Below are 15205 nucleotides of genomic sequence, written 5' to 3'. Positions count from 1 at the left end.
CTTAACCTTGGAGTTAAATACTATAGTTGGGATAAAGTTGGCTTGGGCTCTAATCTGGAGAAGGACATTGGGGGAGGGAGGGCAGCCCAGCCTAGGACCAGTCCCCCTGGGCCTCGTATGTCTCAGGGACCCAGCTTGGAGCCTTTCTGCTCCTGCCCCTTTTCCACACCCCTCTGGCCACCACCCTCAGGATGGGTCCTCAGTGCAGTGTGAACTGGCTTGTCTCTAAACTCACATGGCAGTGGTCCCTCTGGAAGAATCTTGTTTCCTCTTCGTGCCCGTCCTCGGCACCCAGCAGAACACCAGTTATAATTGGATGGGAGTAGATTCTCTGGAAGGCCTGAGTTGCCTTGAGTGGAAGCTGGGGCCAGGTAGGCCCTAATCATTGTTCTGGGGCTGCTGACCCCCCTTGCCCTCCTCCCTCTGTCGTCTTTGGCCATACTCCTGCTCATCTGAGGCTCTGGGCCCAGGAGGTGGGAGATGCAGCCCCCTGCCCCACCCCCAGGAGTCCTATAGGTGGGTGGGGAGAGGGTGAGACTGGCTGGGGAGAAGGCTAGGGCAGGGTCTTATTCTTCCACTTCATCAGGGGGGAGTATGGGGAGGTAGGTTATCAGGCAATTTTCTGAGAGACTGAGGATTTCCTGTGCCTCCTGTAAATGTAATGGGGCCTGCCTTTCGTTGCAGATGGAAGAGAAGAGGCGAAAATACTCCATCAGCAGCGACAACTCTGACACCACTGACAGTAAGGCCTTCCTGCTTGGGGCTCCTACAAGGAAAGCATTTGAATAATTAGCAGGCCTACAGGCCTAGCTCGGAGGAGGCTGCCCCATGGTCTCCATGTGGCTGAAAGCATAAATCAGGCCCGGTCCTTGTGCTCCTAAGAAAGTCCCCACACTCTGTGGCCTCCAGAGCCTTGCCGTTCTCTTACCCCTATACCCTTTTATCCCCTAGGTTTTAATCTGGTTGGAAAAGCTCAGATCCCCTCTGGGTCTTTGCGTATGCTGCACCTGACTGCTCAGAACATATCCTGTTCCCTCTGTCCATGTGTTAAATCAGGGCCCTGTAGAAAGCCTCTACACAACAGACAGAAAATCTGTTCCTCATGATTGTAATTAGCTGATAGGAGTATCACCTCCTTGATGAGAGGGGTCATGTCTGGCTCAATGCTGTATCCTCAGCTAGGTCAGGCACATAATAGGTGTTAAATAAATGCTTGTCGAGGGAGTTAATGAGGGACCTTGCCAGTAGAATCCCAGAGGTAGACTTATGTATGGGTGTTGAAGCTGGGTGTCTTGGGGTCAAGGAAAGAAGGGGGCTTAGGGAGCCTCTTCTCAAATTTGGTGTTGATAAGGGAGGTTTGTATAAGGAGAACTTTTCTCCAGTACCAGAATGCAGCTCTTCCCAGATGCTGCAGGAACCTGGGCCTGCATGAGATGCCAAGTAAGGGGTTCTGTTCTGCCCTATGTAGGAGAGGTGCGGTGCCAGGCAGATCCCATCAGCAGTGCATCCTGGTGGGAGCCCAGGCTGAGGAAGAGGCCGAGCTGACTGCCAGGGAGGCTGGGCCTGGAGCCCTGTAGCTCTGCACCTCAGTTTGTTCACATATGTGGTGGGCACCTGGGATTTGGGAGATCTCCAAGGCTGCTTGGATCTCCTGGAGTTCCACAGCCTTCCAATAGACTGAAGACAGATGCACCCAACATGGCCAGCCAGCCCTTCCCAGCCCCTTCCCTACCTCCAGGTCTCCTTCACTGTCCTTTGGGGTCTGTTTGCTCAGCTTGGTCTGGTGTCTAACCTGGCCAGCCCTTCCTCCCTGTGGCAGGAGATCACAGCATCCGGCCCTTTGTGGCCACAACCACATTGCCTGTGGCTTGTCACAGTAAAGCCAAGAAGAACCGCATCCTCTGCTTCTAACATCATTGCAGACGAAGGAACCCTTGAAGGCCAAGCACCTGCAAGAGTGGCTGTCTGGGCAGCTGCATCACAGTTCGGCCAGGCTGTGGGGTACTCCCTTCCCACCAGCCCCCATCACTAATACCCCTCCCAGGGCTGTTGCTCCTTTGGCCCTTGGGGTGGAGGCTGCAGTCTTGTAGTCTAGTTAAGGGTCTTAGACCCTAATGATAATCGTTAATGTTTACGGAGGCGGTGGTCTGTATCAGGGACTGTGCTGACACTTTACAGGCATAGTCTCATTTCATCCTCCCAATAGCCTTTTGCCCCCATTTTAGAGAAGAGCAAACTGAGACTCAAGAGAGGTTGTCATTTGTCCGGGGTAACAAGCTAGTAAATGGGTCTACTTTAGCGTAGCATTCTTCCCACCTCCCTTTTGTGACTCTGCATGTCCACTGGGCACCATCCCAGAGTATGTCAACCTGGGGCAGGAAGGAAGAGTGGCCACAAAAGGCTTATTCTGGCCCTCCTTCACCAAGGAGGAAGCAGAGGACCAAAGAGCATAAGGGACTTGTCATGGGTTGTACAGTAAACTAATAACTGAGGAGTCCTGGCCACTGCCTTTTGTTTCCTAAGTCCCTTATGCTTGGTGAGTGGAGGAAGTATATGTGTCTGCATTCAGCATTGACAAAGTCCAGAGCAGGGACAGGTGCTCACAGAGGTTTCCACCTGCTGAACATTCAAGCCAGAGTCTTCCTTACGGGCTTCCTATCCTTGGATGTGGGTGGGTGGGTGGTGTTCCCTGCCTTCCAGGGGCTCCTAATGGGCTGTGCTCTATCTGCAGGTCACGCTACATCTGCATCAAGATGCTCCAAACTGCCCAGCAGCACCAAGTCGGGCTGGCCCCGGCAGAACGAAAAGAAGCCCTCCGAGGTGGGTAGTAGCAAATGTCCAGAAAAAGATGAAGCATTGGTGGGGAAGCCACAGGGGAAGTGTCCTGTGGACAGTTGAGGGAGTGAACTCTGTAGATGTATGGGGGCGAGCGTTCCTGGCTCGGGGTCCAGTCACTGCAGAGCAAGGCCAGCGTGGCTGAGGGGAATGAATGGGGACGAGGGGGTGCGGATGCCAAGCCTTGTAGCTTTGTAGGATGTTGTAAAGATGTTCCAAGTGAGCTGAGCGAGAAGAGAAGCCTTTCAGGGATCATAAGCAGGGTAATGACATAATCTGATGTTTTAATAAAAGGCTCCACTGACTGCTGTGAGAAGGGAAGACTCTTGCAATTGTCCAGGAGAAAAGCAGTGGTGGCTGAGAGCTGAGCAGTGACAGTGGAGAAAGAAGCAGTAGGATTTGTGGTGTTCTTGAGGCTAAGCCAAGGGTGACGGGGTGTGCTGATGCAGGGGTGACGGCTGGGGTCCTCAGTATCATCCAACCAGTTAGGTCATCTGCTCCTTATTCTTCCTGTTTCACACGCATCTGCATTCTACGTCTTCCTTACTCTGACCGAGATGTTTCTTGTGGCAGGTAGAGGTGTTTATGACTTTTCCAGCTGTGGAGAAGGACGTCGGGGGTGGGTAGTGCTGGACGTGCAGGGCTATCATGATCCTGCTTCTTGTGGCCACTGACAAATTCCATCCGAGGGTCACATCACTCTCTCAGGTCTTCAGTGCATTGCACTGGGCACAGAGGCTCCCTTGGCCCAGATGCAATTGCAGGAGCATTGAGTGCCCGAGAAGCAGGGGCTTTGAATCTGGTCCTTAAGAGAGGCATTGTTCTGGGGGCGCCTGAGTGGCTCAGTCGGTTAAGCGTCCAACTTCGGCTCAGGTCATGCTCTCACCTTTCGTGGGTTTTAGACCCGCGTCGGGCTCTGTGCTGACAGCTAGCTCAGAGCCTGGAGCCTGTTTCAGATTCTGTGTCTCCCTCTCTCTCTGACCCTCCCCTGCTCATGTTGTCTCTCTGTCTCAGAAATAAATAAAACATTTAAAAAAAAAAAAAAAGAGAGAGAGGCATTGTTCTGTAGCCTACAGAGTAGCCAGGAGCTATAGGCTGGACACTTGACTTTTAATCCTTAAAACTAACTCAGGGTTCTCTGTCCTTCTCTTACAGTAAAGAAATTGAGAATCTCTATAGCCAGGACTTGAAGCTCCTGAGGCCAGTAGTGCCAAGGGTGGGAAGGCCTAGAGTCTTGAGGCCGAACTCCGACATAGAGTGGAGGAGGGTGTCTTTGTTCTGAGCCTGGGGTCCTCTTTCCCCACTAACCACAGGGGCATTCATGGCTATGGGGGTCAATCCTAAGCAACAGTAGTTAGCCAGCCCCTAGGATGCAGTGGAGGCATCTTTCGCAGAGCCTTGCATTTGAAAAAGAACTCCCCAAGCCCTCCTTCAGCTGGCCTAGTCTAGCACTTTCGTGTGTGTTTGGTGGGACAGGGCGGGTGGTTGAGAACCGATGCCTCCCATCCCCCATCTCCTAAATTACTGTCCTCCTTTGGCCCTGTGGGAGAGGGGTGGAGATGGAAGGAGATACCTCTGGGAATGCAGTGAGGACTGGAACAAAAGCTGAGGATGAGTTGGGCACAGGGGGTGTGGTTTTGAGTGCCCTCGTGGACTAGCCCTGCCCGGTCGGTATATGGGACGTGCTCAAGGGCACTGGGACACAAGAGGCAGAGTGTGCCATAGGGCCCTGGGAGCCTCTGGGACTGCGTCTCTGCTCCTCCACCCTCACTCCCACCTGTCCTCCCACCCCTGTCTAGAGAGCCACAGGGCCTCCCTAGTGGCTATGGTTGAGTTAGTAAAACAATAGCCACATTTAAGTGCCTTCCACGTACCTTGGAGGCAGGAATTCTCTTTCCATTTTGGAGATAAGGATTCTACCTGTCCTTGCTCTGTTCGGAGAAGAGTGGCGCAGTTCTGGGGAGCTCCTGGGGCTGGCTGCTTCCCCAGACTCTGCCTGCCCTGCTTCCTCCAAGCACCAGGAGGAGGTGGGGGCCATTTCTCAGGGTAGAAATCCCAGGGGCAGGGCTGCCATCTATACCCTGGATAGGCCAGGGGCTGGGAGGAAACAGGTGTCTGCAAAGGCTGAGGGGAAAGAATGATTTGCATGGGGCTGAAAATTCCCCTCCCTCTTGGGTTTTCCAGCACAGAGCCTTTGAACCTTTCTCCCATCTAAAAATAGAGTCAAATCATCAAAAGGGTGTTGATGCCAGGCCCTCTGGCTACTGGTTGTGCATGGCTCTGGGTTCGAGCCCAGGGGCCTCTGCAGGCAGCTTTGAGACCTGACTGGCATCACCCGCCTTCAAGCCCTGAACTCCAGAAGGGCCGAGGAAGTCCTCCCTGCCTTGAACTGTTGCCAGGAACAAGCTCTTCCTCCCACAGCAGGCTGGAGTGCAGCCTGTGAGGTTTCCCTCGTCCCCTAAGTGAGGAGGCTGAACCATAGCCGGCATAAATTCCAAGTGATCATGAGGCCGAGAGGAAACCATCAATGAAAGCTTCCAAATTATTTGGCTCATGAGAAGGCAGAGATGAAAAGCGAGGATTTGGCGGCAGATAATGTTTGCACTAACTCTCCTCTCTGGGCCGTTCCCCTCTGTTTCTGTCAGTGGGTTGGAGAGGTGGGCCTTTAGAGTCTGCTGGGCCTGGGGGCCAAGGGCTTTGTTCACCCTGGTGAAAGGGGATCTGGGAGTCCCATTTCTCCAGTCCCTTAGAGTAAGACACTTGTGGGGTAGTTGTCAGGCTGCTCACAATCTGGGGCCAAGGTCCCAGCCGCAATGCTTGCAAATTGATGTGCGTGGTGCAGTCCCCTCCCTCGTGGGGAACTCTTGTTTCCCTTTGTCTCTTCATCTCTGAATGTGAACAGTGATGGCATGGGGTATCTGAGGGCCAGGAGTACCTAGCTTAACAGCAGTACCAACACATAGTGAATCCAAAAGCCGCAGAAAGGGCTGGGCTTGGGTTTATGCCAGGTAGGCGGCTGCCCCTGTAATAACCTGCTAGGGGCTGCCCTTCCCAGTGCACCCGAGGGTATAAATCTCCTAGCTCCCTCTGCACTGGAATAAGGTGCTGTAGGGCAGAAAAAAAAGTGCTCAGACCAGGAGTCAGGACCCTGGACAGGGCTGAGGTCTTGAGGCCCAGCTTCCCTTCTGGCCCTTAACCAGTGGGTAGCCTCCCTCAGCCAGAGTGAAGGGCGGGGGGGGGGNGGGGGGGGGGGGGGGGGGGGGGGGGGGGGGGGGGGGGGGGGGGGGGGGGGGGGGGGGGGGGGGGGGGGGGGGGGGGGGGGGGGGGGGGTGAGGGGGGGGGTGTAGTACAGGCCTCAGTACTGGAGCTGAAGGGACAGGCCCCGGGATTCTTGGGAGGCTGGATTTTTGGTGAAAGTGCACCAAGTCTGAAGTTGGCTCCAGGAACCCCTTTGGTAGTAGAGGGAAAAGATACAGTTGACCCCAAGGACATAGGCTGTCCCCTTCCTCTGCCCTGCCTGCGAGATCCCAACAAATTTGAGATTTGTCCCTTAAGGCTTAAGTTAAGCAGGCCAGCCCTGAAGGAGTGGAAGGGATTAGCCTGCCCTGGGAAGGTGGTACTACTATATAAACCATGGGTTTCTGGCCTCGCTTGTCTGACCAGACGGCATAACCATTTTTGGTACTTAACACTTTGTGAGACCTATCTCTGAGAAACTGATGGAATCCTGAAGATTATTCTTTTAAATACTAATACCAGGCCCCCAGTCCCACCTCACCTCCAGGAATTCTGACTTGAGTGGTCTGGAGTGTAGTCCCAAGTATCTACTTTTTTAAAGCCCTTTTGTCAGAAGCTGGGTTTAATAACTACTGCCACAGGCCTTTCTCCTTAATTTGCTAAGACAGGAAGTCCTGCCTTGATCCTCCCTGGAAAGACCCTGAGGTTGAAGAAGGAAGAGGAGGCTTTGCAGCCTGATTCAGTGACCTGAGCAAAAGCAGGGAGTGTGGGTGAGGGCAGTCCCCCAGCTGGCCCCTCCTCCCATAGTGTCCAGGGGATGAACAGGTTTCTGCCAAGCCTTTGGCCTGGCCAAGGTGTGAAGGACTTCTGGAGGAGAAATGAGGCCAGCCCCCTGGACTGGAGCCTGTGTCTTCCTCAGGCCTGGGACAGAGAGGCAGAAGGAAGGGGAGACCGAGTGGTGGGGGTTTTCCCCCAGGCCGGGTTTTCAGGAAGCCTGAGTCCCCGAAGTTAGCTATTGGGCAGAGACAATTGGTCTTCAGGACCCAGGAGCTACTGATAGTGATTAATCTCAGCAAGCGCTTGAGAACGCCTGATAGGCCTAGCTGGCTGCTAGGGGTGTAGAAAATGCAGGCCGTGTCCCTGGGGAGCTGGTCCTCTGACTCGCAGCAGGATGCAGGTGCTTCACAGGAAAGTGTCCGTTACGGGAGGTGCAGCCAGCTTTGCCACTGAGGAGCTCCGTGACCTTGGGCAAGTGACTGTATCTCCCTGAGCCTCCAGGTCATCATCTGTAGGGCCCTGCCGTGGAGTTTCTGTTCAGTAGATATGACTGTTCTTTCCTGAGGCCCCTGAAGCTTGAAGGTGAAGAAGACACCGGAAGTGAGTGAAGGTGAAGCTGGCCTCTCTGGGGACAAAGCCTTGATGGTCCCAGAACAGGGCGAGTATGAGTTGGGATCTGTCAGCTTCCTTTGCAAGCCCTGATGACTAATCAGTATATCCCTAGCAGAGAGAATAGGGCCTCTCTGTGGATTCCACAGGGGCCCTTCACCAGTGCTTAGCTTTTTGCCCTAGGGGACAGGTCCTGGAAGAAAAAGGTGATACTTGTGAACAGTTTCTGTCACCACTGAGGTGTCTGCCAGACCCAGGGTTCATGAAAGTTCCTATAGTTCCTATAGCAGTCCCCTCCCACCCCCTCCGAAAAGGCAGCAAGTGAAGAAGGAGGATGCAGCTTATTGGCTTACCCTGTTGTTTGAGAAAATGGGACCCTTCTACCTTGGGTGAGGGCATGGGTGGCCAGAATGTGTTGGGGAGCAAAACCACAGGATAAATAAAATGCCTTCCCAGAGGAGCACAAGTCCTATGCAGATGTTTGAAGTAACAGATTTTATATTAAAACAATGATGGTATCTATTGTTGTAAAATGCAAAATGCCCACGATTGTGAGAGGTCAAACAGGAGAAATCGAAAAAAGTTTCATGCTTGCCCTGTGGTTTTAAGCCATATTTCTAGCCAGCAGCTCCTCTGCCGCCCCCCAAGGCTGGTGGGTGGGCAGGAATGAGGGGGAGCCCTTCCACTGGGTTAAGTGCCTGCTTTCTGAGACTCCTGCTGCCTTCCTCTAGGGGTGGAGGGCAGAATCCACTTACAGTATAGTCGGAAACACCACTGCTCCCGCCAGCTGGAAATTCCTCCCAGCCTCTGGGGCTTGTCTTGCAAAAGAAATGTGTGTAATAAATTCTTTAAAGAGCAGGAAGTGCTGTTATCCTTGTGAAAGAGAAAAGAGGGTGTGTGTGAGAGAGACAGAGAGAGAAAGGGAGAAGTATCTGACAAAATTAACCTAGCTTGAATAGGACTGGGCAGAGGGTAGCTATGCTCAGAGCACTTCTCTGGTGTTTTATGCCTAATTTAAGTAAATTTGTTCTTGGCTTGGGATGCTCTTTATCATGTTCCAGCCAAAGAAAGAGTTCTTAAAAAGAAGAAATATCTCCCGGTTCCCTGGCAGTATTGCAGTGGTTAAAGTACAATGCAGACCTCAGATGAGTGGTTTACTTTGAGTCTCAGTCTGTAAAATGGTCGAAATGTGAATTAGGTGAGGTAATAAGGTATGTATATATGTATATCATGTATAGAAAGCATTTAGCCTGCGCCTTGCTTAACAGGACAATGACTTTTCAACATTAGCTATTGTTTCTAATGAGATAAAGTGCTCAGAAAAAGCAATTGTGATTTAACATGAGGTATTTGGAGGGCACCTGGATGGCTCAGTCAGTTAAACGTCTTGACTTTGGCTCAGGTCATGACCTCGCAGCCTGGAGCCTGCTTCGGATTCTGTCTCCCTCTCTCTGGCCCTCCCTTGATTGTGTTCTCTCTTTCTCTCTCTCCCTCTCTTTCTCTCCCTCTCTCTCTCTCTCTCTTCCTCTCTCTCTCTCTCTCTCTCAAAAATAAATAAACAAAGTGAGGTATTTGGTAGTAATTTCACTTGGCTTGTTCAGGACAGACCCTCCATTTTTGCGGGGATTTGAAGGAGGGTACCACTCCTACCTTTACTCCTGTGTGGACAGAGGTCAAGGAGAGGCATCCTTGGCAAAAGCTGTTTTCATTGGCTTTGGGACAGTGACCAAGACCAGTTCCTAATGTCCACCTAGAAGGATCTTTCAGGCCAGCCCCCTGCCTCTACTTCCCCTACTAGGCAGGACAGGAAACTTCAGAGTTTAATCATACTTCAGACAAATCCTAAGGTTCATTCATTCATTTGTTGTACACCATTTCTTTTTCTTTTCTTTTCTTTTTTTTTTTTTTTGAGAGAGGGTGCAGGTGAGTGAGGGAGGAGTGAGAGAGAGAGAGAAGTGGGACTCACCCAGTGCTGGGCTCATACTCATGAACTGTGAGTTCATGTCCTGAGCCAAAGTCAGATGCTTAACTGGCTGAGCTACCCAGGCACCCTGTTGAACCCCATTTCCTGAGCATCTGGTGCATGCCAGGCACTGTACCTCAGACAGGTACCATGATAAACCAGACACATGCAGTCTCTGCTTTTCTCAGCCTAATTACTACAGGAGATGGACATTAAACAAATAATTACACAAATAATCATATTTTGTAATGATGATAAGTGCTGGGGCCTTTCCTTAAGTAATTGAACTTCCTCTTGGTGTCTGAAATACTCTATGATACAATAATTCACTCTTGAGAAAAGGACACAGATCAAGGTCCCAGGATGAGTTATTCAAATAACATCCATAAATCTTGCAATCACATACTTCTCGAGAACTCTGTGTAGGGAATAGTGGAAGTTGCCTGTCATCATTTTCTTTGCTTTAGGAGGTCATGCCAGCCCCCACTGACAGTTCCTAGTGGAGTTTGTTTGGGGTTCTTCCTGGGGAAGTAGGTGTGGAAAACCAGACAGATGGCTCGGTGGTTGTAGTCTTCAGTCTGAGGAAAAGGAAGTGGAGGTCAAGGCCATGTGCGTTGTCACTAGATCTGGGGAGAGTAGGGCCTTCGGCTCCTTCCAGAGCCATATTGGCACCTCGGCATTCAGATTGGTTATTAAACATTCTTCCTACTGTTTGAAGTTTTAGACCTTTAATCATTCTTCATACTGTTTGAAGAAGCTACAATTAACATCTCCCAGGCAGCTCAGAACTTGGTTGCTAGGCAGCAGACCCTTAAAGACAATTTGTCATTTTCTGCCATAGGAGAGAAAAAAATAGTAAACATTAACATTCTTGGGAAATTGCTTGTTTTCCAACTTCCAACTTTTTCGCCATGGACAGGCTTCCAGTTCATCAGCGTCCATTTTATTCTTTATTTAGTTTTCATAAATAATTCAAAGGCGTTTTAGGAGAAGAAGTGAGCTTCTTTCAAGCTTAACCTCTGGCAGTTTAGAACAAAAAGGATGTTTGGGTGACAGTCGGGTTGCCGTATTTGTGGACAGGTTTTATATTAATGCACAGAGGCTCCTTTGGAAGTTACAGGGTACCGAGGTGCCCAACTGTAAGTAGCCTTGGGCAGCAACCCAAGAAGGTCGCAGTAGATTCATGGAAGGCTCTTGAGTCCTTTCGCCTTTGTTGGCATCTCACGTGTGGTAGACCCTGTGTACGTTGTCGGGCTCCAGCCTGTGGTCCAGCTGGCACTCACTGAGCTCACCTCTTTCATGTGGGGGCTGTGGAGGAAGAAACCAGGGGACCCCAACACAGGGCTAATGGGAGTTCACAGGAAGCCCAGAACCCAGCCTGGGACCCAGGAAGGTTTCCCAGAGCACATGTGGACCCCCACGTCTGAGACCTCCAAGGTGAAACAGGCCATCCCCGCTTTGGCAAGAAAGAAGAGTGTCCCAGCAGGCTCCTCCCACGTGCCAAGGGTGAAAAGTGCTCCGGAGTATGGAGTATCTATCATGTGGCCACAGGGGCCTGGTAATTCCTCCAGCTCAGCTGGAGGGAACAGTGGAAGGCCATTCAAGGGTTTGCAGTTCACAAAGGCCACCTTCTGATTTGCATATTCTAGCCTTTGGGGAAGCTATCTGATTTGGCTTTTGTGCAGGCCTTGAGCAAGTGGCCAGAAGGGACAAAGGGGCTCTGGGGGAGTGCTGGGTGGCTTCAGAGTCCATGGGCTGGGATCCTTTTTCACTTCCAGCATGTAGGGCCTTGTATAGGTGATTTAACTAACTTGAGTCTCAGAGTAAGGATGATCGTAGCCTCTACCTCACAGAGTTAGTGTAGGAACTCAGGTTAATTCAAGAACTGCCTTTAGACGGGTACTGAATACATAATGCTCCGTAAGTGCGGGCTGCTACTATTATGATAGTGCTCTCCTTCCTGAACTTCCATCAGTCTCCTGCCCCAAAGGACCATTGTGTCCAGTCTGCTACCCGCTACCTAAGTGAGGGACGATGAAACTTGGAACTGTCTTGGGGCTAGACTCCCCCTCCCCTCCTCCGCCTCTGTCTCACTCCTAAATCTCTCTGATCCCTTGAGCCTGGGATCCCTTCCTGCAGAGTTCCAGTGCCGCTCCTGTTCCTACTCGGGGCCACCTCTCCCCTGCTGGTGTAGCCTGACATTGAGCCTCCCAGACTCCAGCTTGGGTAGTGTGCTGGTCCTTCGGCTTCGAGCCCGGCTTGGGGATTTCAGCTCTGCATATATCCATGAGGTCTCTCACCCTATTAGTGCAGGTTCAAAAAGCACTGCCAAGGAGCCAGCTGGAGGCCTCAGATAATTCCCTAGAGAGGGCCATTCATTCATTCATTTACTATTTACTGAGCACCTGCTATGTGGCAGTCATTATGCCAGGCACTGAGTACATAACAGAACACAGGACTGCTTTGGCAGGGCAGATGTCGAGAAACAAACCACAGGAGCACACCAGTTCATTGTGGGGGGGTGTTAAGTGCTGGGGCCTGAGGCAGGATGGCCAGGTGGAAGATGGCTCTGCGGCGCAGTTGGTGCTCCTTGAGTCAGAGTGAGCACCTGAAAGGTGCAAAGGAATCCTGAAAGAAATGGTGCTTATACCACAGCCCAGGATGAGGGAACAGCAAAAGGTTTCAGATTTACCCATGCCTTTTTGTAGGGACACTTGGTGACAGTAGTGAAGGGTTGATTTCTAGAGCCAGATGATGGGCTGTCCCCGGTGGGAGACTCCCCATGGCACGGGAGCAACAGTGTTTTGGCCTGTACCACTTGGGTTACCTGGATCAGGAGATCTCAGAGGCAGTGATGAGCCGACTGTGGGTTCCATTCACCCCAGCCTCTGCTGGGCTCGGCAGAGGCCTCGGCTGGGAAGGGCCCAAGCCAGCAAAGGGGGACTTCTGAAGGACAGCACAGAAGCACCTGTGTTTGTGTTCTTGTATCAGCCGCCTTACTGCTTGTTAATAAGATATGCAAATTATCAGGGTTGTGAAATCTTCCCCACATTTCATCTTCTGCTTAATTACCATTTAATCGTAATCTCATTTTAATTTTTTCACACTGGCACCTTAATTAAATGTTAGGGTGTTAGTCTTAACAATTAAATTATATTGGCAAATAGAGTCTCAAGAAACTTGACCTTTTTCAAGCCCTCTGTAGCTAGATGCAAATGTTAATTAGATTTCTGCACGATGTTTCTGCGAGCCCCGCTTGGTACACCCATTTCAGTGTTTCCTTGTTGTTGTGGCCCTAGATTTGAATGAGACACACACAGCCAAGTGAGTTGGTCCCCTGGCAGGCAGAGGTTACCATTAAACAAGTTGGTCATGAACCCCTGGAAGGCCAGTGATGCTGGTTTTTTGGAGAGTGGTGGGTTTGGAATTTGGTCAGAGGCCTGGAAAACTAATTGAAGTGGTTTCTCAACTTGTGATTCTCATTTGATGACTGCTGGGAAAGTTGGTGCCTAAGCAAGTCACGTTGTGTCTGGAGCTGCCACCACCAGGTCCTGCAGTAACACTTTGTGCGAGACCACAGTGAGGTCAGGCAGCTGGGCAGGAGAGGCACTGCCGGAATCAGCTAGGGCTGGGTTTGGAGACTATTCTGGGGTGGAAGTCGAGGGTCGGGGCAGGGGGGCAACAGACAGACTACGGGGAAGCCCAGATTACCCCTGAGTTCGCCATTGCCCAGAAGAAAACCAGAGCATGAGTGTGTAGACATTCATGGCCTGGCCCTGAGAATATTTGGATGGGCTTGACTGAGAACGAATGCAACCTTCTCTTCTTCTTACTGTGTCACACACAGAGTATGGCACTGTGTTGCCCCAGCTCAGCGGGACACATGGTGTCCTCGTTCTTGAGAGTCGTTGGAGTCCTTGACTCATGGGGAACTAGTCTCTGAGCTGCCACCGGAACTGGCCTCTCCCTCAGCTATTTATATAAGGTCCTGATACTTTCTTTGCCTGGGATTGGTGCCCTGCACTCCTTCACACCTCTGCTTGAGCCTGTGGTTGCAGTACAACCATAATTTTAAGTTTTTATTTGTTGATTTTGAGAGAGAGAGAGAGAGAGAGAGAGAGAAGACACGAGCAGAGGAGGGGCAGAGAGAGAATCCCAAGCAGGCTCTGTGCTATCAGCTGAGAGCCCGACATGGGGCTTGTATTCATGTACCATGAGATCATGGTCGGATCCCTAACTCACTGAGCCACACAGGCACGCGCCCCCCTACCCCCGTTTTTTTAAGTTTTTATTTATTTATTTAAAAATAATTTTTCAGGGGCGCCTGGGTGGCATAGTCGGTTAAGCGTCCGACTTTCGCTTAGGTCGTGATCTCGCGGTTCGTGGGTTCGAGCCCCGCGTCGGGCTCTGTGCTGACTGCCAGCTCAGAGTCTGGAGCCTGTTTCAGAGTCTGTGACTCCCTCTCTCTCTGACCCTCCCCTGCTCATGCTGTCTCTCTCTCTCTCTCTCCTAGGAATAAAAACATTAAAAAAAAAAAAAAAGCCAGTTAGAGAATATGATCAAAGAAATGATCCCTAAAGCACCTTACAGTGAATTTTACAACAACCGTGCAAATCTGTATGAAAAAAGCTTTAGCCTTCCCATGAGGAATTTTAATAATATTTGAATAAATTAAAANTCGAGCCCCGCGTCGGGCTCTGTGCTGACTGCCAGCTCAGAGTCTGGAGCCTGTTTCAGAGTCTGTGACTCCCTCTCTCTCTGACCCTCCCCTGCTCACTCTCTCTCTCTCTCTCCTAGAAATAAATAAAAATATTAAAATTTTTTTAAGTTTTTTTTTTTTTTTAATTATTTTTGAGAGAGAGGGAACGAGCAGGAGAGGAGCAGAGAGAGAGGGAGACACAGAATCTCAAGCAGGGTCCAGGCTCTGAGCTGTCAGCACAGAGCCCAACATGGGGTTTGAATTCACGAAACTTGAGATCATGACCTGAACCGAAGTCAGCTGCTTAACTGAGCCACGCAGGCACCCCTTTATTTATTTATTTTGAGAGAGATTGAGGACATGAGCAGTGGAGCGTAATTTTAAACCTTCTATAGAAATTCCCCGAGCAGTCGCTTAATGCCAGTATGCACAGAAGCCTTCCTACCATCTGATTTTTCCCTTAGGTTTTTGGCCTTTCTTGGCAAGTTTTTCCTCTTCTCTCTGAGTTCCACTCTCATCTATCATTCAAAGTCCATTCTTTAACAGATCAGAACACAGGTGAATTCCATTCAGTACATTTATTGAGCATCTACTGTGTGCAGAGCCCTGTGCTGAGTTCAGGGAAGATGTGTTAATGTAATTATTGCTTTTGTGTTGGCTTCTTACTTTGAAGTAAGCGGTGGGGGCGTGGGGGGAGGGGAACAGCAAGCCCCCTGGAGTTGCATTTGCCTTTTCTGTCCCGGGTGTGGAGCAGACCACCCTGAGGCACTCTTTCCTTTCCCGCTCCTTACAGGTGTTCCGGACAGACTTGATCACAGCCATGAAGATTCCAGACTCCTGCCAGCTCAGCCCGGATGACTACTACATCCTGGCCGATCCATGGCGACAGGAATGGGAGAAGGGTGTGCAGGTGCCGGCTGGAGCAGAGGCCATTCCAGAGCCTGTGGTGAGGTAAGTCAGGCAGACCAGGCTAGGGGGTCCTCAACAAGGCAGGCCAGGGCAAGGGACCTTCATAGCCTGTCTCTGTTCTTAGATTCTTTGGTCATATAAACCCCTGAAAAGTTCCAGAAATACTGGCAGTTTAC

The 15205-nt window shown here is 50.9% G+C and overlaps 1 protein-coding gene across 10 annotated transcripts in view; it reads left to right on the top strand.

Moving 5' to 3' along the window:
• The window catches only part of JADE2 (jade family PHD finger 2), a 51799-nt gene that overhangs the window by 10215 nt on the left and 26379 nt on the right, over positions 1-15205 (top strand). For all 10 annotated transcript variants that reach the window (XM_039242250.1, XM_039242251.1, XM_039242249.1 and 7 more), the window contains 3 exons: positions 685-742; positions 2732-2820; positions 14914-15071. In XM_039242250.1, the coding sequence (XP_039098181.1) occupies positions 685-742; positions 2732-2820; positions 14914-15071 (305 nt within the window). The remainder of the gene's footprint in view (positions 1-684; positions 743-2731; positions 2821-14913; positions 15072-15205) is intronic.

The sequence above is a fragment of the Hyaena hyaena genome, unplaced genomic scaffold, assembly GCF_003009895.1.
Source record: "Hyaena hyaena isolate Hyena2069 unplaced genomic scaffold, ASM300989v1 scaffold_214, whole genome shotgun sequence".
NCBI lineage: Eukaryota > Metazoa > Chordata > Mammalia > Carnivora > Hyaenidae > Hyaena > Hyaena hyaena.
The sequence above is the reverse complement of the archived record's forward strand: the minus strand, read 5'-3'. Positions and strand labels throughout refer to the sequence as shown.